This window comes from Dromiciops gliroides, chromosome 4, assembly GCF_019393635.1.
Source record: "Dromiciops gliroides isolate mDroGli1 chromosome 4, mDroGli1.pri, whole genome shotgun sequence".
Taxonomy (NCBI): Eukaryota; Metazoa; Chordata; class Mammalia; order Microbiotheria; family Microbiotheriidae; genus Dromiciops; species Dromiciops gliroides.
In genome coordinates this window covers 189,049,863-189,073,701 of record NC_057864.1, presented here as the reverse complement: position 1 = coordinate 189,073,701, position 23,839 = coordinate 189,049,863, and the positions used below count along the sequence as shown (strand labels likewise).

Here is a 23,839-nt window from a genome sequence, read left to right as displayed (position 1 = left end):
GTTATAGATGCAAGAGAGGGAGAGGACTTGGTCTAGGGGCACTGTCCCCATCCCACTTCACTGCCTCCCACCACCACTAGTAAGCAACCAAACAGGGAATCTCATTCAATCTCCTTTTTACCAGGTGTCATCAGGAGGAACACACAACTTGAACCTCTTGTGTGTGTGCTCAATGGCCGAGAGGGAGGGGGTGAGGTCTCCCCGGGGATACAAAACTAGATATGTACATACAGCTTAGGGGGGAGCAAGCCACACCAAGCACAAGGGCAGTTTTGAAAGGAGGAACAGGAAGGGAATGGCAGAAGGGGAGTCCAAGAGACTGAAGCTGCTGCAGGCAGGATGGGGTGCATGGGACAGAAAACCTGGACCAAAGAGGGAGAGGAAAACACTGCTTAAGCAGAGGGGCTGGTGAACTCTGGGAAGGCTGATACTTGGGTTGTCCTTAGTTTCCTTCAAAAGGAGTCTTCCCACTAGACCACTGTTTGCCCCAATACCCTGGGAAAAGGGATTCCCCCATCCACTCACATTTCCTTCTTCATCAACCCCATGGAAGTTGGAAACCTAATAAGTCCATTAGCAGAGTGGCCCCAATAGAGGCCCGAGCCTCTACTACTAGATGCTGGTGTGTTCTCTTCTCTTTGCCCCCAGACTCAACCAGTCTTTTCCTAACACTGATAAGAGCTCAACTCCTGGGGAGTATGTGTGGTGGGGAGGGGGGTAGTAATGGCTCAAAGGAGAAGGAAAAGGCAAGCTGAAGGGTCTGGATGGAAGACCTAGAGGGGGTCAATGAGCGGCAAGGCACCCAGAATACTCCCCAGGCTGAGAAGCGACAGATTTTGTCTTGGGAGGGGTTACCAGCAATGAATTGCCATTGGGACACCCTACCTTGGAGATATGCTAGAAACCCTAAGGGGGTCACCAAGGAGATTGTTCACTAGGGAGATCATCCCAGGGGTCTCCCTCCAGGAACTTTTATGTAGTGACACCATTACAGCCACTAGGTCATGAGGGGGATTCCCCACCTCTTACTTAGGGTGATAGAGGGGTGAGAGGAAGGTCACCAGGGATACCATCCCATGGGTCTCTGTGATGATAGAGATTGGCACCTAGAGGCCATAGCCAAGGAAAACAACACAAGTCATCAAGGAGACCCTTCCTCTTCCCTTAGGATAGTGCGGGTAAGGGGGAAAATCACCAGGTAGACCACCCTAGGGGTCTCCCCAGGACTCTATGGAGACAAAGATTGGCACCTGGGGGCCACTGTAATGAGGGCATCACTGCGGCTGCAATAGAAACAGTCAGGTAATCAGGGAGAACTCCCCCCATCTCCCCACACCCCAACTTGAGATGGTTAGGGTAGAGGGGAAAGTCCAAAGGGAAGCACCTCCCTAGGGATCTCTATGGAGACAGAAATTGGCACCTGGGGGCCAGTGTAGTAAAGGGCATCACCATAGTTTCTATGGAAACAGAGACAGGTGATCAGGGTGACATCCCCCCTGATCCCTTAGGGTGGTAGACACAGGGGGAAGGTCACCAGGGTGACCAGTCCTTAAAGAGATCCATCTGTCCTCATGGTCATCACTGCAAAGCCAGGAGGGGACTTGCCAGCAATGGAAACCCTCCCAAGGCCTCCGCCAGCAGCAGCCTGTCTAGCTGACTCGGTAGGTGGATGTGTTCTTGGGCTCTGTGCTGGGCACACACCAGTCGCCTGCTTCCTGGATGGTCTGGTAGTGACGCCACGCTGACTTGTTGTAGACAGGCAGACGCTCCACAGAATCTGTCGACAGGGCCTGTGGGGGATGGGAGGTGTCAGTACCACCTCCTGCCCATGCTCACCACACTCCAAGCATGCCCAGGAATCATGTGGTGGGAGGGCCCAGGTCACAGAAGGTCAGCCCCCAGTGGCTCTCCTCCCTCCTCCCAAGAGCAGCAACAAGTGTTATACAATCATAAATAATTATTACTGGAAACCAGGGCTATTCTGGACCATGAAGGTAGTGTCTATCCAAAACAGAAAAGGCAGAGGGACTGATCTTGGTGCCAGAGGTGGCAGGAGGAATTGCGGAAAGCCGTATCAAGTGCCCCTGGACTCGCTCCTCCAGGCTCTCGGGCAATCTTCAGTCCTTTGCCAAGCAGCACTGACTCAGGCCTTGCCCGGATGGAAGAAGTATCCAGCCCTGGGAATCCCCTTAGAGCTGCCCAGAGCTGGGCCATAGGGTGAGGGGATGATGAGGGGGAACAGAGTGGAGTGGCATCGAGTCCAGCAGGGAAGGAGGCAGCAGGTACAAAGCAGGTACAAAGGATGCTAGGCAGTTAACACACACAGTAAGTCAGCTCCTGTCAAATCCTTCCACAATATTAACCTGAGGCCCCTGAGGCCCTGGAGGAGATGAGACAACCGTCTGAGAGCCCTGCTCTGATATCCTGGGAGCAGGAAACAGCTGCCCCCCTCCTTCCTTCCCATCTTCCCAAGACAGTGACCTAGTCACAGGCCTCGGGAGTAAGGTGAGAAGGTTGTCCCCATTCCCGGCAGGTTCCTCCTTGTTCCATTTTAACACCAGTCAGCTATCTTGGAGAGGGCAGGAGCATGAGAGTCACTCACCTTTAGATAGATGACAGCATCAGTTCCGAAGCCCTCCATGGAGAAGAGCTGCAGGTCACCCTGGAAGTACTTGGCATAAAGGCGGGATATGGGGAGTCCATAGCCAAAACCAGCCTGCAGGGAAGGAGGTACTTGCTTATTGCACAGAAGGGAGATCTGGGGACAGCAGGGGACATTGTAGAGAGAGGAATACTGTGAGGGAAATAGAAAGAGTACGGAGGGAGCTTGGGAAGGGGATGACAGTCACCCAGAGGTACAGATGGATGGGTAAGTTTGGCTGAGGAAGAGACTGAGTTGGAGTAGAGGAGCAGGAAAACAGAGAGAAACAGAAGAGGGATGTGTAAAAACGTCATTATACCAAGAGCTGGAGAGAATGACAGAGAAAATGAATGACAAAGAAGAGACAGAGGGTGAGTCAAAACAAGCCACAAGAGGCAAAGTCAAAAAGACCAAGAGGGAGGGCAGCATACAAAATGGAGGGAGGCCCATGCATGAGCCTGGGAACTGGTGACGGGTGCACTGGGTGTAGAGGGTCCATCTCACCAATGGGGTTCCCCCGGAGCCCGGCTGAGGGGTGGGAGCTGTAGAGTACATGTAGCTGAAGAGCCTTTCAATCTTCCGCAAAGGAACACCCCCGCCCCGGTCACTCATCTAAGTGGGACAAGACATGTTAGCTGCTCCCCCCTCACCCAGGTGAGAGCATCTTAACTGCTCCCCCCTCAACTCCCAACTTCTGATTCCTCTTTCTCAATCCTTCCTTCCCACATTATCTGCCCCAAGCTCAGCTCTTTAGGGGGGTGGAGGAAGCATCTTAGGGGCAGAAGAAATAGCCTCGAACCATGGGAGTCCATGAGAGAGGGCTCTAGAACTAAGGAATCCCCCCCCCACCCAATCCTTAGCATACAGAGAATTTCCCATCCTTACTCCCTCCACAATCCCACCTCCTCTCCCAACTCCAAGCCTGGCTGCTTCCAGCCACCAGGGTAAAAAGTCACATACTTTGATAGACAGATCTTCCTCCCCCAAGGCTACCATCACTTTGATGGGTGGGAGTGTGAGGCTGGATTCATGACTCTCCACAGTTGCCCGCATGGCATTCTGGGAAGAGAGGGGAAATGTTAGGGAGCCCAGTTGGGCCCTTTTCTTCCTTAGATCCCTTCTTCCCTACAAGACCCACTCTCCCAGGTTACCTTCCCTCCACTCCCTGGGAAGAGCTTCCTCACCTTGAAGAGCTCAAAGAGCATGTGGTAGAGATGGGAGGGGACGTAGACCATATGGATGGGCTGTTTGGAGTTGGATGCTAGAGTGAGGCAGAGTTCAAAAGTCAGGAAGTTGCCATGAGGTCACCACACTCAATGCCCTGCTCCAATGTCTCACCCTGCTTCCCATCCACCATAACTTTTTTCTTGACCTGTTCTGCCCTTCCACTCCCAAGAGAATTTCCTGAGGCCCCATGCCAAGCTCACCATTGAGCTCTTGGATCTCCAAGCTGGGAGAAGCCATATAATATTTGTCACACAGGAGTTTGGCCATATCATAGGCATCTGGAGGAAAAAGAGGAGAAGTGTTCCAATACATACAAACACACACACACATAAACACACACGGAACCAGTCTTAGGAAAGCACCTGACACAGTTTCCGCCTACCTGGGGAGCTCAGGTGAAAGAGCCTTTCTTTGCCAACTGGGTGGTGCTAATAGTTGCCACCCTTGACCAAAGTTTCCCCTCAAGCCTCCCACTTAGGAGATATGAGGTTTACTACTCTCCCTTCTCCCCCCAGGGGGGCAGTATCTTTCTAATTGCAGGAGGAGTTATGGGGCTGCTGCTGGTCTCCCAGGGCCTGGAAGAGGGGGAGGAGTAGAAGACTTCCCCATGAAGCACACCCACTTCCCCCACCCCCCACACACACCTTTTACCACCTCGGAGACATCACAGTTGGGATCGATGCTGCCAATATGTTTGGGGTGGGCAGGGTTTGTGCTGCCATCAAAGATCAACGCTGGGGGAAGAAGGGGGTCTGTTATCCTGCTGGGTTCCTGCCAGCCCCTCACCTGTCTGACTCCCCCCACCCAGTTCCTCTTGCTTGACCCCAGCTCCTCTCATCCCTGTGACTGAGCAGTTCTCTCCTGCCTCTCAGTCCCTCCTCTCACTCCCGCCCTCCCTGGTTCTCACTATGCTGGTTGATGAGCATTCGGATGGAGATCCGGCTGAGATAGAATCGGTCTAGGAAGTACTGGATGTTCTGGTTGGAGACAGGGTCATCACCGTAGGCCTCCTTGTACTCCAGCACGCCCTGGGCCATGGTGGGCACCACATCATTGTGCCGGTTACGGATTGTGACCAAGGCATCTGTGAACCTGGGGAGGGTGGGAAGGGCTTGTCTTTCTCTTCCCCAAACCTCCTGCCCATCTCCAGCCCCACAGAGATCCTCATCGTTGAGGCCTCCTGCTTCTTCTTCCACCCTGACATAAAGGGAGATGCATTGCTGTCTGCTTTGCTCCTGTACCTAAGCACCACGGGGTCTTTCCATCAGACTTAAAGCTGAAACCGTATCACATGAGCCCCTTGAGATCAGGGATGGTCTTCTTTTTCTACTAGCACCCCCAATACTCGGCACATAGCAAGTGCTTAAAATGCTTTTCCATTCATTCCAGTCACCTCACCCCTTTTCAGACCTTCAGTCCTTGAGGTCTGGGATGTCCAAACCTGAATCCAAGGACTCTTCCCCCAACTCCCCGCACCAAAGAACTCAGTTTCCTTCATCCCTTCTCCACACACCCCTAGCATTGAGGGCCACAGCTCTGTCTAGCTCTGTCTAACTTACCCTTTGCAGGAAACCTTTGTTTCTGTCTGTATTTAATCACTCCCTGTTAGACAAGAAGTTTGAAGAAAAAAGGGACCATGATATCCTTTAGCACGTTAGAAGCTATTGCAAAGCAGCAGCTACCTCCTCTCCTGCTCCTAGATCAAGCCCCAGTCCTCAGCACAGGGCTCTGGCCCTGGAGTGCACTTGGTCTTGGGGTATAGTTAATGAGTGACCCAACTATGCTTATCTGTAGAGAGATCTCGATCACTTACTGTCCCAGGGTCCGATGGTCCTCAGGGTCTTTGTCCAGGAACTCCATGATGTCCAGAAGACTTTGAACGTACCTTTGGGCAGAGTTGGGAGGGGAGAGAAAGGAAGAAGGGACTAGAATGCATCCGAACCAGCTTCTTCTATCTGGCCAGAAACCTTCCTACCTACTCCAAAGCCTGACCCTTGCAGGAAACCTTCACAAATTAATTACTCTGAGCAATCCATTACCCTGTGTTCCCTTGTGTTCAGGGATCGCAACTCTATTGTATCACCATTTTGAATAAGCTGTGCAGGTTTTATCAAATTGGCATTTTCTTGTATGTATGTATATATGGTTTGTGCGCGCGCGCACACACACATCCTAAACCCTCCTGACTCCACAGTAAGTTACCCAAGGATCATAGAATCAAAAGATTTCAGCTAAGAAGTTATTGAGTCCAACCCTTCATAGATGAAAAAACCAAGGCACAGGAGGTTAAGTGACTTGCCTAGAGTCACACAGCTGGTATCTATGTGTCTGAGGTAAATATGAAGCCAGGTCTATCTAAACTCCAGGTCTAATATCAGGTCTGGAGAAGGACTTTAGAGATCATCTGGTCTTGTTCAGTTGTTTCAGTCATGTCTGACTCTTCATGACCCCATTTAGGGTTTTCCTGGCAAAGATATTGGAGTGGTTTTGCTATTTCCTTCTCCAGCTCATTTTACAGATAAGGAAACTGAAGTAAACAGGGTTAACTGACTTGCTCTGGGTCACACAGATACGAAGTATCTGAGGGTAAATTTGAACTCATGAAGATGAGTCTTCCTAACTCCAGGCCTGGAGCTCTATCCATTGTGCCACCTCACTACTTATAACTCATCTAGTCTAGGGATTCTTTTTTTTTTTTTTTTAGTGAGGCAATTGAGGTTAAATGACTTGCCCAGGGTGACACAGCTAGTAAGTGTTAAGTGTCTGAGGCAGAATTTGAACTCAGCTACTCCTGAATCCAGGGCCAGTGCTCTATCCACTGCGCCACCTAGCTGCCCCCTAGTCTAGGGATTCTTAACCCAGGATCTGTGAACTCTTTAAAAAATTTTTTGATAACTATGTTTTGATATAATTGGCTTCTTTTGTAATTCTATGACTTTATTTTATACATTTAAAAACATTATTCTGAGATGGGGTCCTTAGGCTTCACCAGACTGTCCAACAGGCCTATGAAACAAAAAAGGTCAAGAACTTTTGTTCTAGTCCAACAGAGGAGAAAAGGGAGGTCACTCATTCAAGGTCACACAGATGGTGCCAAAGCCTGCCCTAGAACCCAGATGTCCAGACACTAAGTCCTGTAGCCTTTGAACACTGGACAGCTCTAATGGTACATGTACCTGCATATGGTCACTCTCTGGTGACCAGCTAATCCTTTCCCTCAGGAGCTGAATGGCTTAGATAGCTCTGGAGAAATGAATCCGAAATTTGATGGAGGGAATTGGTTGGGATTGGAGCTGGAAAAACTGATCCCAAATGCTCAGGGAACAAGTACCCTTTGATAGTTAAGCAAGGAAGTAGGAGGTTGGGGCACGGACATGGAATGAACTGGAAATGCAGGGTCTTTGGCAGAGCTGGGACCTTGCAACTATCACTCCTCCCAATCTCCCCATTTCCATTAAGGTAACACTTATCAGCACAGGCTGGCAACCTTTGAGTCTTAATCAGTTGCAAAGTCTTGGCTATTCTACCTCCACTTAGCACTTAGCACATAGTAGGCCCTTACTAAATGTTTATTGACTAACTGACAACATTTCTTGCATCCATTCATTCCTTTCTCTGCATTCACATAGCCGCTATCCTCCTTCAGGCCTTCATCACCTCTCACCTGGACTATGGAAAGTCTCAAACTGGTCCCCCTGTTTCCATATTTCCTCCTCTTTAATCTTCTGTTAATATGAATATATGGATCACCTGGATTTGATGGAGATGCCTTATTATCCAAAAGTATTGTTTTTTTTTTTATGAAACCCTGGGTTAATAGGAGTAAAATGTCCTTCAACAGAACTCCAAACTGAACCCAGATAGCTAGAGATAAAAAACCCTACCTAGTGTTTTCTTTTCCCTCAGGATAGTAAGTCCCTATGTTATGGTGACATCTGGGCATCCTCATCCTTGCCAAACCCTTTTTTTTTTTTTAGAATCATCCTGTAATCTTATCATGATGCTTTGGTATTGCCTCCATACTTGTTATAACTGAAATTGTTCAATTGCCTTTGCTTCTCTATCATACCATTGAAACTGACAATGCCCTGTAATCAGTGGACAAAAAACCATATATACCCTCAGAAATGGGGAGTCTCTGAGCTTCCCTCCTAGGAGGGTAGTCTCCACATGATCATGTATTATATATTTCTTTTTGGGACAAAATTAAATTGGCATTATGTTTTTTCTGCCTGTCTCTGATCTGTTTTGTAGGAGGACAGGTATGGATATCATGTTCTCTGATCTGGTTAGTAGGAGATTGTCTGATCTGGTTTTGTAGGAGATATAAGATATTATAATTTCTCTGATCTGTATTAATTTTGTAGGAGAGATTAAAGATTATTTCTCTGATCTGTTTGTAAGAGACAGGTAGATACAAAAACTCTATTTAATATTCAACACTTCCCACCACACACCTGCCAAACTAAAGTTCCTAAAACAGATCTGACTATGTCACTCCCCTACTCAAAATATTCTGGGGCTCCCTATTAAATTACAAAATCCTCAACCTGACATATAAAGGCCTTCACAATCTGGCTATCATCTATGTTTCCATTTGCATTACATACTACTCTCTTTTATGCACTCAATTTCAATAAAAATTTCAAACTAGCTTTCCAACTGTTCTCCACTATGTGACAGCCATCTCCCCACCCTGGGACTTTGCCCAGGTGATCCTTCACATCTGGAATGCACTTTTCTTCTTCACTTCTGTTTCAGAGAATCCTGAATTTCCTTCTAAGTGTGACTCAGCTAACTCCTTCCAGATCTCTCTCCCATTCCTCCCCCTCTGTTGCTAATACTCCTAAAATCTTTTGAAATTCCTTTGTGTACACTTTGCATTTATGTATGAGTGTATAGACAGCATCCCCCCTTCCCAGGTGAATGCAAATTCCCCAAGAGCAAGGATTATTTCCATTTTGTCACTTCTTGCACACAGTAGGCACTTAATATTCATTGAATTGTTGGTAAATGCTTGTTGAATTGAATTTTGTTTAACTGAAGCCCAAATGGAGCTCAAGAAAGACCCCTCCACCACCACTTCTGACCCCCCTCCCACCTCCCACTCCAGCAGCCCATCAGAAGCAGCTCCTAATTGCCTCTTTCCAGTGCCCTCAAACATCCCCTTCTCCTCTGTTTTGTTAGAAAAGAGTTGCAAGAGCAGGCATTTATAGAAAGGAGTTAGGTGAAGAGAAGGCCCCATTGCAGTACAACACAATGATTAGGCACCCACTGTATACAGAAACTGGAGTTAATAACTGGGGAAGACACAATGGTGAAATAAGACTCTTTCCTCATGGAGCTTAAGGTCCAGTGAAGGCATGTGACACATAAAAGAAACAACTGCAACACAAAGTAATACATGAAAAGTGCATAAAAGAAGAGCCAAGTGTTATATGAAGGCCAAGAGGGAAAAAGTTCATTACTGACTGAATGGAACAAGGAAATTTCTTCATAGAAAAGGTGTAATCTGAGCTGAACTTTAAAGGCTAGGCAGGGTTTCAATGGGGGTGGCAGGGAGGGGGCGGGGGCAGGGAAGGAGGAAGAGAAAGAGAGCATTCTAGGTGGAGGAAATACCATGAACAAAGCCTGAGAGTCAGGTAAATACACGGCAGAGACAGGACACTGAGCCATCCAGTTTTGCTGAAGCACAGACTACAAGGAGCTGTTTAAAGCTGGAAAGGTAAAATAAAACTAGACAGGGGAGAGCTTGGATATTGCCAGGCTAACTGGGGCCTGCTGGGTGGCAGGTGGTCCCCCAACCTATCCCAAAAGGCCTTAGAGGGACCCTTCCTTTAAGGGAGTGTGACCAGATGAGAGAAAGGTTTGCAGGTTGGGGCCAGGAGTCAAGAGTCTTGGCTCCCCCTTTCAAAGGAGATTCACAGCCTAGAGGGTTTGGATGAGGGAGTAATCAAAAGGGAAGGAGGTAGCATTAATTGTGGGGTCTGAGCCAAGGAGTCACAGAGAGGAGTCTCTTCATGCATGAACTGTTTGAAAGGAAGAAGCCTGGGTGAACTGAGGCAGAGGGCAGGAAGTTGTGCCAAGGGGCAGATGGGTATGCCCTGCCTGTTTATTCCAAGGGGCCTGTGGGTGGGAACAGAGTCCAAACTGCTGGGAGCAGGGGCAGGCACCTGGGGCTTTCTTCTTCCAGCTCAGAGGAAAGACAGCTCTGTCTGCTCATATCAATTCATCTTGGGGGCCTCCCTATCCCAGAGAGGTAGAACATTTGGTCATGCATGCATGGAAATGGGGCAAAGTCGATCGTGTTGAGGAGGCAACTTGGACTGTAAAAATGGTGGGGCCTCTTACTCCCTTACTGACAGGTCAGGTGACTTGGGAGGAAGGGTGCTCAGGGAGAAGGCAGCACTGAAGTCAGGGCAGAGAGGGTGGGGTTAGGACAAGTGGGTTCCCATTCCTTTTCTCCAACTCTGCAAGAGGCAACAAAGTGGAAATCTCTGGGGCAAAGGTGCTTTTTCCTTTCTGCTCTGCTGGTCAATATCGCTCAAGTGTCATCCCTAGAAGTTTGCCCAACTGCCTGGCATCCGGGGTCTTTCATTCTGCTCTGTGGTTTCCTTGTCCTTGCCCCAGTCCCGTACCTGGGACAACAGATGAAAGCACAGTTTGGGATTCTTCTCCGTAGCCTTCAATTTGCTGCCTTGCAGAGCAAAGAAAGGAAACATCAAAGCTAGGAGAGGCCTAAGGGATCATTTAATCCAAAAGAGAGGAAGTTAGTGGAAAAGGCGGAATTATAACTCAGATCTCCTGACCATGAGTCCATGTCATAAGAGGATAAGGTGAAGGGCCTGGGGATGTTCAGCTTGGAGAAGACTCGAGTTTGAAGCATGATGGCCGTCTTCAAGGATCTGAAGGGCTGTCACATTAAAGTTTAAGGCCTGTTCTGTTTGCCCCCGAGGGCAGAACCAGGAACAATGGATGGAACTCCAGAGACCAATTTAAGCTTGGGGGTCTGGACAATTTTCCCTAATAATGAAAACTTCTCTAAAAGTGGAATGTGGTGGGGCAGCTAGGTGGCACAGTGGATAAAGCACTGGTCCTGGATTCAGGAGGACCAGAGTTCAAATCTGTGGCCTCAGACACTTGACACTTACTGGCTGTGTGACCCTGGGCAAGTCACTTAACCCTCATTGCCCCGCACTCCCCCCTCCCCCCAAAAAGTGGAATGTGTTGCCTCGAGGAGTGATTGGCTCCTTTCATTAGAAATCTCTAAGCAGACGGTGAACAACCACTTGTCAGGTATCTTAGAGTTGAGATTTTTCAGGTCAGTTGGTTGCTAAGCTCCCTCCCAACTCTCAGATTCTGTGATTCTGTGACCTGAACATCTCTGACTGTTCTGTCATTCCCAGGATCAATGCCTAGGTCATCCCAATCCCTTACCACAACACCTCCTTCCAACCCTGAAACCTCTACCCAGCCCTTTAAAAATAAATTGAGGGGCAGCTAGGTGGTGCAGTGGATAAAGCACTGGCCCTGGATTTAGGAGGACCTGAGTTCAAATCTGACCTCAGACACTTGATACTTACTAGCTGTGGGACCCTGGACAAGTCACTTAACCCTCATTGCCACCCCCCAAAAGGCAAAACAAAAATTGGTCACAGTCACCTCTTCCAGAGAGTGATCCAGAATCACCTCTCGATGATTTCCACCCCGCCCCACCAATGTCTCTAAATCTATTTATTTTCTTCTATATTAGACTGTCAAAAACTGTTTCCCAGTCAGTTGCTGTGCCAGGGCACATGGGTACACTCTAAAGAACTCCTTAGTATGTCTCAGAGGGGTGGGTCCCCATGGACAATTTCTGACCAGGAAGATGAGCACAGTAAAGAGAGGGATGTCTCTGTGTTACTCTGAGTGGCCATCTCATCTAGGAATGTGGTTAAATCCAAGGAGATGGCTGGAAGGACTGACTGGGGTTGGGAAAGGATGCTTCCTTGATGTGTGACCAAAAAACATACAGAAAGAATATTGGAACCTGTGCAAGGGAAGTGTGCCCTCCAGTAACTGTAGACTCGCTACAGGGACTGTGTTTCCCTTATGAGATGGGGGGGAGAGGGTGCTCCCTGAGGATAATGCTGGATTTAGAGAAGGCTGGAATCCCAGCTCTCCCACTTAATACTGTAGATAGTTCACCTGTCCTCTCTGGGCCCATTTCTTCATCTGTAATATGAGGAGGCTGAATAAGAACCTGTACAGTCTCTTCTACATCTCAATTTAGTATCTTCTGATCTAGGAGAGAGACTGTCTTTTCTGTCAGACTCTGGGCTGCTTGAGGACAGAGACGGTGCCTTCCCCAACGGGCCAGAGGCTCCTCAAAGGCAGCAGGTGTCATAGCCCTGCTCAGTAAGGAACGCATGAAGCTGGAGACCCAGGAAGAAGGTGGAAAGTGAAAGAAAGAATGACAGTTTCAATCTCAGCTTCCTCTGGCTGCACCTAACTAAGGAATCTGTGAGAGAAGGGTGTGACTCACAGTCTGTTGATTTCATTCCATTAACCCTTTCCTTTTCTAAAGACAAATTTTTCCTCTATAGCTTAAAGTACTATATAAATATGAGCTATTATATGGGAAGGGTTGCTAAATGGCTCAGTGTTTAGTGTACTGGGCCTGGAGTCAGGAAGACCTGAGTTCAAATTTGGCTTCAGAAACTTATTAGCTGTGACACCCTGGGCAAGTCACTTTACCCTGTTTGTCTCAGTTTCCTTACCTGTAAAATGAGCTAGAGAAGGAAATGGCAAACCACTCTAGTGTCTTTGTCCAGAAAACCCCAAATGGGGTCACAAAAAATCAGACATGACTGAAAATTACTGAACAACCACACCTGCTGAAAGATACAGTCTCCAGGTAGTAGTTTCTCTTTGCAACAATGATTCCAGATTCTGATCCTGTAATCCCTATTCTGTCCCAGCTCTCACACACAGACACATATATACACACCCAGATGTAACCCCTATGTATGTAATATAAATGTTTGCGTACCCTTATGTATGTAATATAAATGTTTGCATACATATAAATATACATATATGGGTATACATACAGGTGTGTGTGTACATATACACACACATATATACATATATACAAACATACAAATATTCTTTCTCATATTTGTATTCTTAGCACTTAGTACAATATCTGGAACATAGTAGGCACTTAATAAATATTCATTGATCAATTAAGTGACAGATATATGTAACATATATGTGTTGTGTATCTATAAATATATTCATACACACATATATGGTATGTATTTTCACCCCCCACCAACCCATATAATTGCATTTATGTCCACTTTGCCACACTGCCTTTCTGTATATATGTGTTTGTGTAACTATGCATATACATATAGGCCTAGGTGTGTGAGTTTATGTACATAGACATATGTGTACCATATATGCATATTATATATAACCACATATATATACACATACATACAGGGTGGGGGGAGGGAAGAGACACCAGGTTCAAGCCCAACTTCTGACCTGTGGAAACTACATGACCATAAACAAATCACTAAATATCTCAATCTCTTAATCCATCAGTTAGGTTTTTTTCTTTTATACACACACACACACACACACACTCTCTCTCTCTCTCTCTCTCTCTCTCTCTTCCTCCCCTCCCCTCCCAATCTTTCTGCGTTAGCAGCTATAATTATTAACTTTGGCTGAGAATTAGATACCAATGCTCTTAATGTGACCTTACATTTCTTCAGCACTTTATGGTTTCCAGACATTTTACTCAGATGTTTTAACCCCAGACTCAGTAGACTCATGGACTGACAGACACCTTGCAAGGCTGCCTCATGCATTCCCCACCTCCACTCAGACCATCCCCAACTAAGTCGTGTTAGCCAGAAGAGACCCCCAGTTCAGAGAAGGAGATGCCCCAATCTCTTAGTCAGCCCTTCCTGTCATGAAGTTCTTCTTCCTTTCTAACCTTAATCCTTCCTGTTGCAGCTTTCATTCTTTCCCTGCTGTGATGTGGACCTCTTCTTCTATAGACCTTCCACCAAGGTTCTGGTGATGCTTATCCTGTCACCCTTCACAGGACTATTGGGGGAAAAAAAGGTTTTTTTTGTAAACCCTAAAGTGCTGTATAAATGTGAGGTACTGTTATTTCTACTGAATGGAAACCAAGTGAAGTCTACCTTGTTGATGAAATGCCTTCTATGGACTAACTTCAGTCCCTCCAATTAGACAGCAAGACTTCAAGGGCCCAGATTTATTGATATGGGTATTCTTTCCACTGAACAGATCACCACAGGAGAAGGCTTAAGGAGCTGACTTAACAACCCTCCGATGATGGGCTTCCCCACACCTTGTTGGGTTGATCTTTGGAAGACAGACAGAGAGTCTGTAGAAAAACCCCACACAAAATGGAAAGAGAAATGAGGGAACTGCAAGAAAGACATGAGAAAAATGTCAATAGCTTGAAAAGTCAAATTGGCCAAATGGAAAAGGAGGTACAAAAGCTCTCTGATGAAAATAATTGCCTAAGAATTAGGATTGAACAAATGGAAGCCAGTGACTTTATACAATAAAGCAAATCCAAATGAATAAAAAAGTAGAGGGCAATGTGAAATATCTTCTGGGAAAAACTGCTGACCTGGAAAATAAGTCCAGTAGAGATAATTTGAAAATTATTGGACTACCTGAAAACCATGATCAAGGAAAGAGCTTAGACATCATCTTCCAAGATATTCTCAGGGAAAATTGCCCTGAAATTCTAGAAGAAGAAGCTAAAATAGAAATTGAAAGAATCTACCAATCACCTCCAGAAAGAGATCCCAAAAGGAAAACTCCTAGGAATATTATAGCCAAATTTCAGAGCTCTCAGGTCAAGAAGAAAATATTGCAAGCTGCCAAAAAGAAAAAATTCAAGTACTGTGGAGTACCCAGTCAGGATAGCACCAAATCTAGCAGCTTCTACATTAAAGGACTGGAGGGCATGAAATATGATATTCCAAAGGGCAAAGGAAATGGGATTACAACCAAGAATCACCTACCCAGCAAAACTCAGCATAATCTTTCAGCAGAAAAAATGGGACTTTAATGAAAAAGAAGACTTTCAGATATTTGTGATGAAAAGACCTGAACTGAATGGCAAATTTGACTTTCAAATACAAGACCCTAGAGAACTATAAAAAATTGGAGCTGGGGGACATACCTGGGGTCGTACAGTGGGTGACTGTCTTGTGTCTGAGGCCGGGTTTTGGCTGGGATCCCCCTGGGTCCAGGAGGGATGCTTTGTCCACTGTGTCACTTAGCTAGATGATGATATCTTTAGGGTTAAATTGAGGGGTGAAGGGAATTCACTGGGGGAGGGGGAAGGGCAGAGGTGGAATCCTACATGAAAGAAACAGGAAAAGGCTTATGGAGTCGGGGAAGAGATGGGAGAGGAGCAGGGCAGTAAATGAATTTTACACTCACCAGAAAAGACTCAAAGACCTTAAACTCATCAGAGCTGCCTCAAGGAGGGACAAACACACACACACCCAATCTATTTAATCTGAGCAGTAAATGAGCCTAACACTTATCAGAATTGGCTCAAAGACCTCAATCTCATTAGAATTGGCTCAAGGAGGGAATAATGTACACATTCAATTGGGTGGAGTAATCTCTCTAACCCAGAAGGAAAATAGGAGGGGAAGGGAATAAAGAGAGAGGGGAAAAAGAAGGAAGAGCAGAGTCGGGGAGGGGACAGACAGAAGCAAATTCCTTTTGAAGAGTGATAGGATGAAAGAAGATGGATAATAGAATAAATATCATGGGGAAGGGAATAGGATGGAAAGGAAACAGTTAACAATAGTAATCATGAAAAAGAGAAAAGGGGGGGAAATTGTACAAAAAATATTGATAGCAACTCTTGATGGAGGCTAAGAATTGAGAATCAAGGGAATGTCCATCAATTGAGGAATGATGGAAGAAGCTGTGCTATATGATTGTAGTAGAATGGTCTTGTGCTACAGGAAATGACAAACAGGATGATCCCCCAAAAACCTGGAAAGACTAATGAACATCGATGTATAGTGAAGTGAGCAGAGCTGGGAGGACATTGTGCATAGTGACAGCAGTATTGTTCAATGAGCAATTGTGAATGACTTAACTACTCTCAGCAATGCAATGATCCAAGACAATCCAAAGGAACTAATGAGGAAGCTTACTATGCACCCCTATAGAAAGAACTGATAAAAAGAACACTTGTGGATTGTACATATATGGTTGCAATCTTGTGGAGTGGGGAGGAAAGAGAGGGAGGGAGAAAAATTTGGAACTCTAAATCTTATGAAAATGAATGTTGAAAAGTACCCTTACATGTAACTGGAAAATAAAATAAATATTTGTTGCTGGAAAAAAAAAAGCCCACACATAGAACCTTTCCAGTTTGTCAAATCTTGTTCTCCCTGATAGACCTTTTAGAAGCCAGCATTGCGTCTTCACCATGCCATGACAATAAAACAAGCAATGAGATAATAACATTAGCTCATGTTTCTTTAGCACACTAAAGGTTAGGGGATGTTCTTTTCACAATACCCCTGGGAGAAGGAGGGAGCAGATGAATGCATTATTATCCCTGTTTTATACTCCAGGAAGTAAAGAAGGAGGCATAAGGGATTAAGTAATCTGTCCAAGGTAACACAGCTAGTGAGTACCTGAGCCAAGATATAAATCTTTTCTTTTTCTTTCTTTCTTTTTAGGTTTTTTTTTTTCAGGGGCAATGAGGGTTAAGTGACTTGCCCAGGGTCACGCAGCTAGTGTGAAGTGTCTGAGGCCAGTTTTGAACTCAGGTCTTCCTGAATCCAGGGCCAGTGCTTTATCCACTGCACCACCTAGCTGCGCTCGCCCCCCCCCCCCCCAACCTCCAGGATATAAATCTAATCTAACAAATCCTGTGCTCCTGGAACCAAATACATCCCATTGGGATGCTGGTAACCTGGGCCAAACCAAATTTCCCAGCCACTTATAACAAGCACATAACATTTTCCAGTACAGGAATCTACACATAGCTTAAGGGCTGGGAAGAGTTACATTCAGTTCAGCTCTTCTCTCAAGAACATGGTGTCCAGGGAGGAGGTTGGGAGGGTGGGGAGGTCAATCAGAGCAAGTCTTGTCCTGGAGCCAACAAGCTAGCAGGAGATAAAGCAGGATCAGTCCGTTGGACAGAAGGAGGAGGAGGAGGAGGATGGGGAGGAACAGATGGTATCATCTCCTGCCTCCTTTCTAAGCCTCACCAACTCTCCTGAGTATTTACTTCCTACACGTCTCCTGTAAAGGTAAAATAGTTTACTGGGCTTTGAGATCTGGGAAGAGAGTTTTGGAGTCAGGGTTAATCCAGCTGAATTATATGAAAATCAAGGTCTGACATCTACCAACCAGAAGAAAGGTTTTCCTTTTCCCTAGAAGGTGAGGTGGGAGGTACTGGTGGGGGAGATGTCTGGTTGGGTAACCAGGCTCTCTATCCAAAGTAAGGTAAAAGACAAGTTTGTTTTCTCCGGGCCAGGCCATCACGACAGACCCTGCCCGTAATTCCAGGCCTTTAGTTCTCAGAGGTCCCTACAGAGATGATTCCACAGCCATATATTGCTAGTCCTCAGAAAATCCTTCCTGGGGCCTGCCCTAAATCTGGCACGTGGCAGTTCTGGCTCCTTTCTGAATCCTCTGCTCTCTGCCCAACACCTTCGGAGCAACTCATCCCTTCGCTGCCCACTCATCCTAGTCAGCCCCCCAGAACCCCACCCTCTTTACCCCTTTGCTGCCCACTCATCCTGGTCAGACCCCTCTCTTTCCCAAAGAGAATGTCTAAGTAGCAAGGGGAAAATAAAACCCATTAACAATATGCATTTCTATTGTCCTGTCCCTTCATTAGTTGAAGTCAGTTTTTCCCAAGTCTGTGTCCTGTTCCATGTTGGGTAGGGGTTCTGGGAGAAAATGTTCACAGTAGCCATTATTTTTCCCTATATGATATTAAATTAGAAGCAATACAGTGTGGTAGATGGAGGGTCACACATGAATGACCTGGGTTTAACTTTTGCCTTTGATACATCCTGGCTATGAGGACCTCTTAGTGCTTAAGGCAGCTCTTTAAGACTGTAAGATTCCTCTCCCCCTCCCTTGCTCCTTAATAACAGAATGGTGAAGAACATTTCCACACCTGAAGTTCCCCATCCTGATGGAAAACCACCATGGCTAAAGTTAAAAAAATATATATTAAATAGCAAATTATGTAGGCACAAAATGACCTTTTATATAGGTCAATCTGGGGTATAAATATGGACTTGTGAACACGAGAGTAATAGTAACATCCAATCTTGGCCCATGAGAGGAACCGAGAAAGGGTGCCTCTCCTAATGGTGGAGAGGTGGTGGTGGACAGATGGGAATGGGGAGTGTGACCTGAGCTTGGTTTGCTTTGCTGTTTTTTCTTTCTTACAAAGAAGGCTTATGGGGGTGGGGGGGGGAGATAAGGGAAATACAATATCTGAAAATGATTGTGATATAGAATCAAAAGGCATTGATTAAACTTATTCTGAAGGTAAAGATGAGCTTAATCCCCCTGATTTTGCTCCAGCATCTCCTTCCCTCCCTGATCCTAGGAAATATTTCCTAGTAGTAGGACTTAGGGATCAGTATTCATGTATTCCATTAATGTATTTCTAGGGCAGAAGTGTTGCCTAGACAAATAATTTTAAGCCATGATGGATCATAGGCGTTAGATAAAGAAGTTGGAGGCAGGCAGGTGGTACAAAGGAGAGAGTGCTGGACCTGAGTCAGGAAGATCTAAGCTTGAATCTACCCTCAGGTACTCACTGGCCCTGTGACCATGGGGTAAGTGACTTTAATCTCTGGTTTGCCTCAGTTTGCTCATCTGTGAAATGAAGATCCTAGTAATAGCTACCTTCCAAGGGTTTCTGTGATGACAAAACAAGATCCTATCTATATAGTGCTCAGCACAATGTCTGGCACACTTAAGCCACAAGCTTAATAAAGGTTTATAGATTTCACTTGGAAAGTTCAGAAAGGATTTGATCAAAGCCACTCAGCAACAGGGCCCAGATCTGAATCTGGGTACTTGGGTTCCCAAATCCGGGGTTCTCTCCGCTATATTCGTTTGCTTTATGCTCTGATTAGCATGTCAGCAAAGATAAGGGTTAGCTGAGGGGGCTCCCCCCAAGAGTAGAATTCAGTCAAAAAGGAACCTTTGCACTGAAAACGATTGTTAACTCACCTTGACAAAAATAACAAATTGAATGGGAAAACAAACAGAAAATTGGCATCACTGTTATTGCTTCAAGAGCATAAACAAAAATAGTAACCAGAAGCTGAGAACATCAGATCTGGAGAGAGCCCTAGGAGCCCATTAACACTAACCACCACATTTCAAAATGAGGAAATCTTGGCCCAGAGGGTGGGATCAACTTGTCACGGTCACACAGCTGAGTTAGTGAGAAGAATGCAGCTCTAGAGCTGGAAGTGCCCAGAGTCCAACCCATTCATTTTACAGATGGGGAAACCGAGGCACAGGAAGTGACTTGTCAGAGGCCATGAAAGTGGTGGGTAGCAACACCAGACCTCTGGACTTCAAATCTAGAGTTCTTTCTACCAGGCAAATTGAAGCAGAACTAGGTGCCAATGTTTCGACCTCTAGTTTAAACAACTAGGGTTTAGATGAGATAGTTCTAGTTAATAAGTTAACCTTGTTTATTTTTCACCAAATCAGCCTAAGCACTCTAATTCTCCAAGGTGTGCCAGTTAATATTGACACCAGCCTGGCTGTGGGGTTTGGTTGTGAAGTAAATCTTTTTTTTTTTTTTTTTTAGTGAGGCAATTGGGGTTAAATGACTCACCCAGGGTCACACAGCTAGTACGTGTTAAGTATCTGAGGCCGGATTCGAACTCAGGTACTCCTGATTCCAGGGCCAGTGCTCTACCCACTGCGCCATCTAGCTGCCCCTGAAATAAATCCTTCCCTATTTGAAGCCTGAGTTCTCCCATCAAAGAGGGTTTATTTACTGTGTTATGTTTAGGATGGCCTTGTTTGCCCCATGGGATGAGATGTACTGGGTGACCTATGGCTGGGTACCTCATCCTCTCAGAGTCCCATTTATTCCCATTCCCCCCAGAGCTGCTGGAAGAACTTGAATCTCATCATTGTGGATAAAGAAGGTGCTTGTGCTCTGTCTCTCTGTCTCTGTCTTTCTCTGTCTCTGTCTCTGTCTCTCTCTCTCTCCCTCCTCCTCTTCCTTCTCCCTCCTCCTTTCCTCCTTCTTTCTCTCCTGCTCACTCTCTCCCTCTCTCCCTCCCTCCTTCCCTCTTCCTCTCCTCCCCCCCTTCCTCCTCCTTTTTTTCTCCTGTCCTTTCTCTGTTTCTGTTTCTCCCCCTCTCCTCTCTCTGTCTCTCTTTCTGTGTGTGTGTGTGTGTGTGTGTGTGTGTGTTTTGGGGGAAGTGAGGGAAAGACTAGAAGAGAGGATGTGTCTTACCAACTCTGTACCAGCTGTACTGAAGGAGTTCCTAGTACCCGGTCTGGAAGCAAATTGATCTCCTTCATTATATTGGCCAGCCGCACAGGCAGCTCCTGCCTCAGGAAGGTGAAGGAAGTTTTTTCACAGGCATTGCTAGACCCTGATGGGAGTAAAGAGAGGAATTGTCATCAGGGAAGCTAAGCTTGAAGTCTGACTCCTACAACAGTCCAGAACTGACTACCCCAGACCTTGGGGCCTCACCCTGAAATGAAGTTTTATTTGTTCTGCTTAGAGTCCCATGTGCACACACTACTTCCCTTAATAGAATGTGAGCTCCCTGAGAGAAGGGATTGTTTATCTTTGGTCTAGCACAGGGTCAGGCACTTAATAAGTACTTGCTGAGCTACTGATTGATGGTCAGAGATGGAAGGACCCTTAGAGATCATCTAATCCAATCCTTTAAAACTGAGAAGACACTGGAACGGAACAGACCACTTCAATTCCCACTGCTAGTGGCAAAGTCTAAATTAGAAGCCAGGTCTCCTGCCTTCCCATCATCCAGTGTTCTGACCCTGCCATGCCTAACCTCCACCCATCCACCCCTTCTCTATAGCGACTGTCCAGCCTTACTCCATAGTTATACCTATTCTACCTCAACCCAGGCTCCCCCAGGCCTCAATCAACAAGTTTCTCCTTTTTTTCTTCTTCAGGAGCTGGTAACTTGGGAAGCAGGAAACGAAACAGGAAGAGAAATCGAGTGTAATAGGGTTTTGTTCTAAAGAGAGAAGAGCTCCAATTCTCAAGCTTCAGGGAGCCCCTAGGTTAGAACATTGGCTTTCCTGAACAAGAGAATCTGAGTTGGGGCAGGGAGAAATTGGAGGCAAGTCAGAGGGAAGAAACAGGATAATAGGTCCAGAGTTGGCCATCAAATCCAACCTCCCCTCCCTCATTTTCAGAGGAGGAGACTGAGGCGTAAGGGTGTTAAGTGATTTGTGCAATGTCACACAGGTTTCAGTATCAGAGTTGGGATTTGGACCCAGATCCTCTGACAGCTAAGCCAGGGAGGGCTCCTTCTGCTAGCTCTACTATGGTACTGCCCCGCCATTCCTGCTTCACTGTTCCTGCAGGAGTGGATCTAAAATTCATCACTTTGGGCTTAGGTTCTCCTCCCCACTGAGGACAGATGTACAGTGACCACCTGCCTCAGGGCCTATCTGAGGGGGAACAGGGATTCCTAGATCTTTGGTTGGGGATGAATTGACTAGGGATGGGCAAAGGGATCCTCCTCCTGGGAGGCAGCTCAAGGCTCAACAAGGTAACATAGGAATGGATCAAGACCTATGAACAGGTGTCTAGCTGTCACAGTTGCTCCAGTTCGTGGTCCTTGCCAAGCCCTGTACTTTCCCCATCCCCCACACAGTGATGTAGACTGTAACCAGAGCCAGGCACTATCTCTCCAACCCCATAGAGATATAGGAGACCTCCCTCCCCACCCCCCAGCTGTCACCAAAGGAGTGCCCAAGGGATAGACGCAGGCACACACAATGCCTATTTCATAAGCCTGGTTAGTACAGCCTCTAACTGGCCCACCCATCATCATGGGGACTGGTACAAGGTGATTCTGGTCCACCAGATGGGTGGGAGACCAAGAGGTAGTCGACTTTCCTCTCCTCTACCCCAACCCCCAAGGAACCAAATGGTGTTTGTGTTCTCAGTTATATTCACTGCCCCACAAAACCAGCTTGGGAGCAAGGGACAGCTTTGATCTTCAAATGTCCTTGATTAGATGGGCAGCCCTTGAAAACCATGGGGGTAGGGGAGTGGGCCATGTAGTCCAGTACTCACCTTAGCCCTTAATACCTCCCTCCAGCTGCTAGTGACTTCCCCTCTCTTCCCCCCAGGACAGGTTCCTCCTCTAAGGCCCCATCTCTCATCAGTCTCTCCTGTCCTACATATAGGTGTTCAGACCTCCTTATTTTTACCCCTATAGTGTTCCTATCATTGTCTGCACAAGACCTTACACACCCCACTTCTCCTTTAGAAGCCATGTGGTTGATCCCACAGCTGGGTTACTCCCCCTCCCCACAATTGGCTACTCCCCCTCCCCAGCACTTTTTGCTTATTGTCCCTGGCCACTTCTCCCCATCTTTCCTCTTCTCGACTCTTCCTTCATGCTCCCTATCTCACCTTAACCCTGAATACCATAACTGGAGACACCCCTACCCAACATAAAATCCTTTAATATCTGGATCCCACCCCCACACACCTTTCTCCAACTGCTCTAGCCTGCCCACCTCTCCCTCCCACTCCCTCATTCTCCCAGAGGAAACTCCTTTGCAACTAGCTTAAAATCCCTTCCTCCATCAATCTGGCCTGCTACTATCACCCCTCACCTCCAACTCTTCCCAAGTCCTAATGCTCCTCCTTAACCCTTCTCTTCCTAGCTCCCTTCTCACAAGCTGCTCATTTAACCTTTCCCATGCTGCTTTCACCTTCTCTAGATTTCCCCATAAACTGCCCCTGGTTTGGGGGGTCTTCACCAATAACCCTTCCAGCTCTGACCCCTTCCTTCTCCCAGCCTCCTCCTTAACTCTTTCTAGGTTGGACCCTTAAATTCCTGGCTTCTTTTCTATTTTCCCTTCTCAGACTGAAGCCTTGAGCCCTCTCCCTGTCCAGCCTATTAACTCCTCCCAGACTGGAACCCAACTTTCTTCACCTCTTCTTTAACCTCTCACAGCCAGTAGCCCCTGCCTCTCTCTCCATTAACCCATCCCAGCCTGCTGGCCCCTAGCTTCTCCATTAACTCTTCTCAGCCCAGAGTCCTGGACTCTCCATTAACCCTTCCCAACCTGGAGCCCTGGACTCTCTATTAATCCTTCCCAGGCTGGAGCCCCCTTGCCTCTGCATTAACCCTTTCCAGCGTGAAGCCCCTTTGACTCTCTAATAACCCTTCTAGCCTGGCCCTCCTTGAATCTCCTATTAACCCTTCCCAGGCTAGAGTCACCTTGACTTTCCTTAACCCTTGCCAGCCTGGAGCCCCCTAGACTCTCCATTAACCCTTGCTAGCCTGGAAACCTCCTCCCCCCCCCCCCTTTCCATTTACTCTTGCCAGACTGCATCCCTCACCTGCCTCCCCATTGCCTCGATCCAGCCTGCAGCCCCGGCTCCCCCTCCCCGCCCAAAGTCCTACGCACCAAAGTCCAGAAACTGCTTCATGGACAGGGGGGACGGGGAAAACTTGCTGAAGTGCTCGATGTACTTGGGAGCCCCGGCCAGGGACGCGTTCTTTAGCAACGCCCGGACCCAGCGCATGGCGGCGGTGGCAGTGGCGAAGGTGGCAGCAGCGGCGACGGCCCCACTCCGGGGCCCAGCTTCGTTCAGCTCCCGCTCCCGACGCCCGGGCCAGCCACCTAGCCTGCTCCTTCCTCCCCTCCCCCTCCAACACCACTTTAGCG

At 47.0% G+C, this 23,839-nt stretch overlaps 1 protein-coding gene across 2 annotated transcripts; it reads right to left on the bottom strand.

Annotated features, from left to right (window-relative positions):
• Nucleotides 1-99: 99 nt before the first annotated feature.
• Nucleotides 100-23,839, bottom strand: PDK2 (pyruvate dehydrogenase kinase 2). Of its 2 annotated transcripts, XM_043963183.1 has the most exons (11): nt 23,579-23,838; nt 20,403-20,544; nt 5,682-5,753; nt 4,776-4,960; nt 4,513-4,602; nt 4,069-4,146; nt 3,826-3,902; nt 3,602-3,700; nt 3,146-3,253; nt 2,603-2,716; nt 100-1,790 (listed from the first exon to the last, which is right to left on the bottom strand). In XM_043963183.1, exons 1-11 carry the CDS (start codon nt 23,694-23,696, stop codon nt 1,650-1,652), a joined length of 1,224 nt encoding a protein of 407 aa, XP_043819118.1. In that variant the 5' UTR covers nt 23,697-23,838; the 3' UTR covers nt 100-1,649. The 2 variants fall into 2 exon arrangements, with proteins under 2 accessions (XP_043819118.1, XP_043819119.1); XM_043963184.1 differs by lacking the exon at nt 3,146-3,253 and having other exon boundaries at nt 23,579-23,839.

Bases quoted from the DNA above. Each gene is read 5' to 3' on its own strand.
- PDK2 (XM_043963183.1), bottom strand. From the start codon at position 23,696: ATGCGCTGGGTCCGGGCGTTGCTAAAGAACGCGTCCCTGGCCGGGGCT. The intron at 3,254-3,601 runs GTATGTGACTTT...TGTCCCACTTAG, and splicing joins AGGAAGATCTGTCTATCAAA to ATGAGTGACCGGGGCGGGGG. The intron at 2,717-3,145 runs GTGAGATGGACC...CCTTCCCTGCAG, and splicing joins GCTCCGGGGGAACCCCATTG to GCTGGTTTTGGCTATGGACT.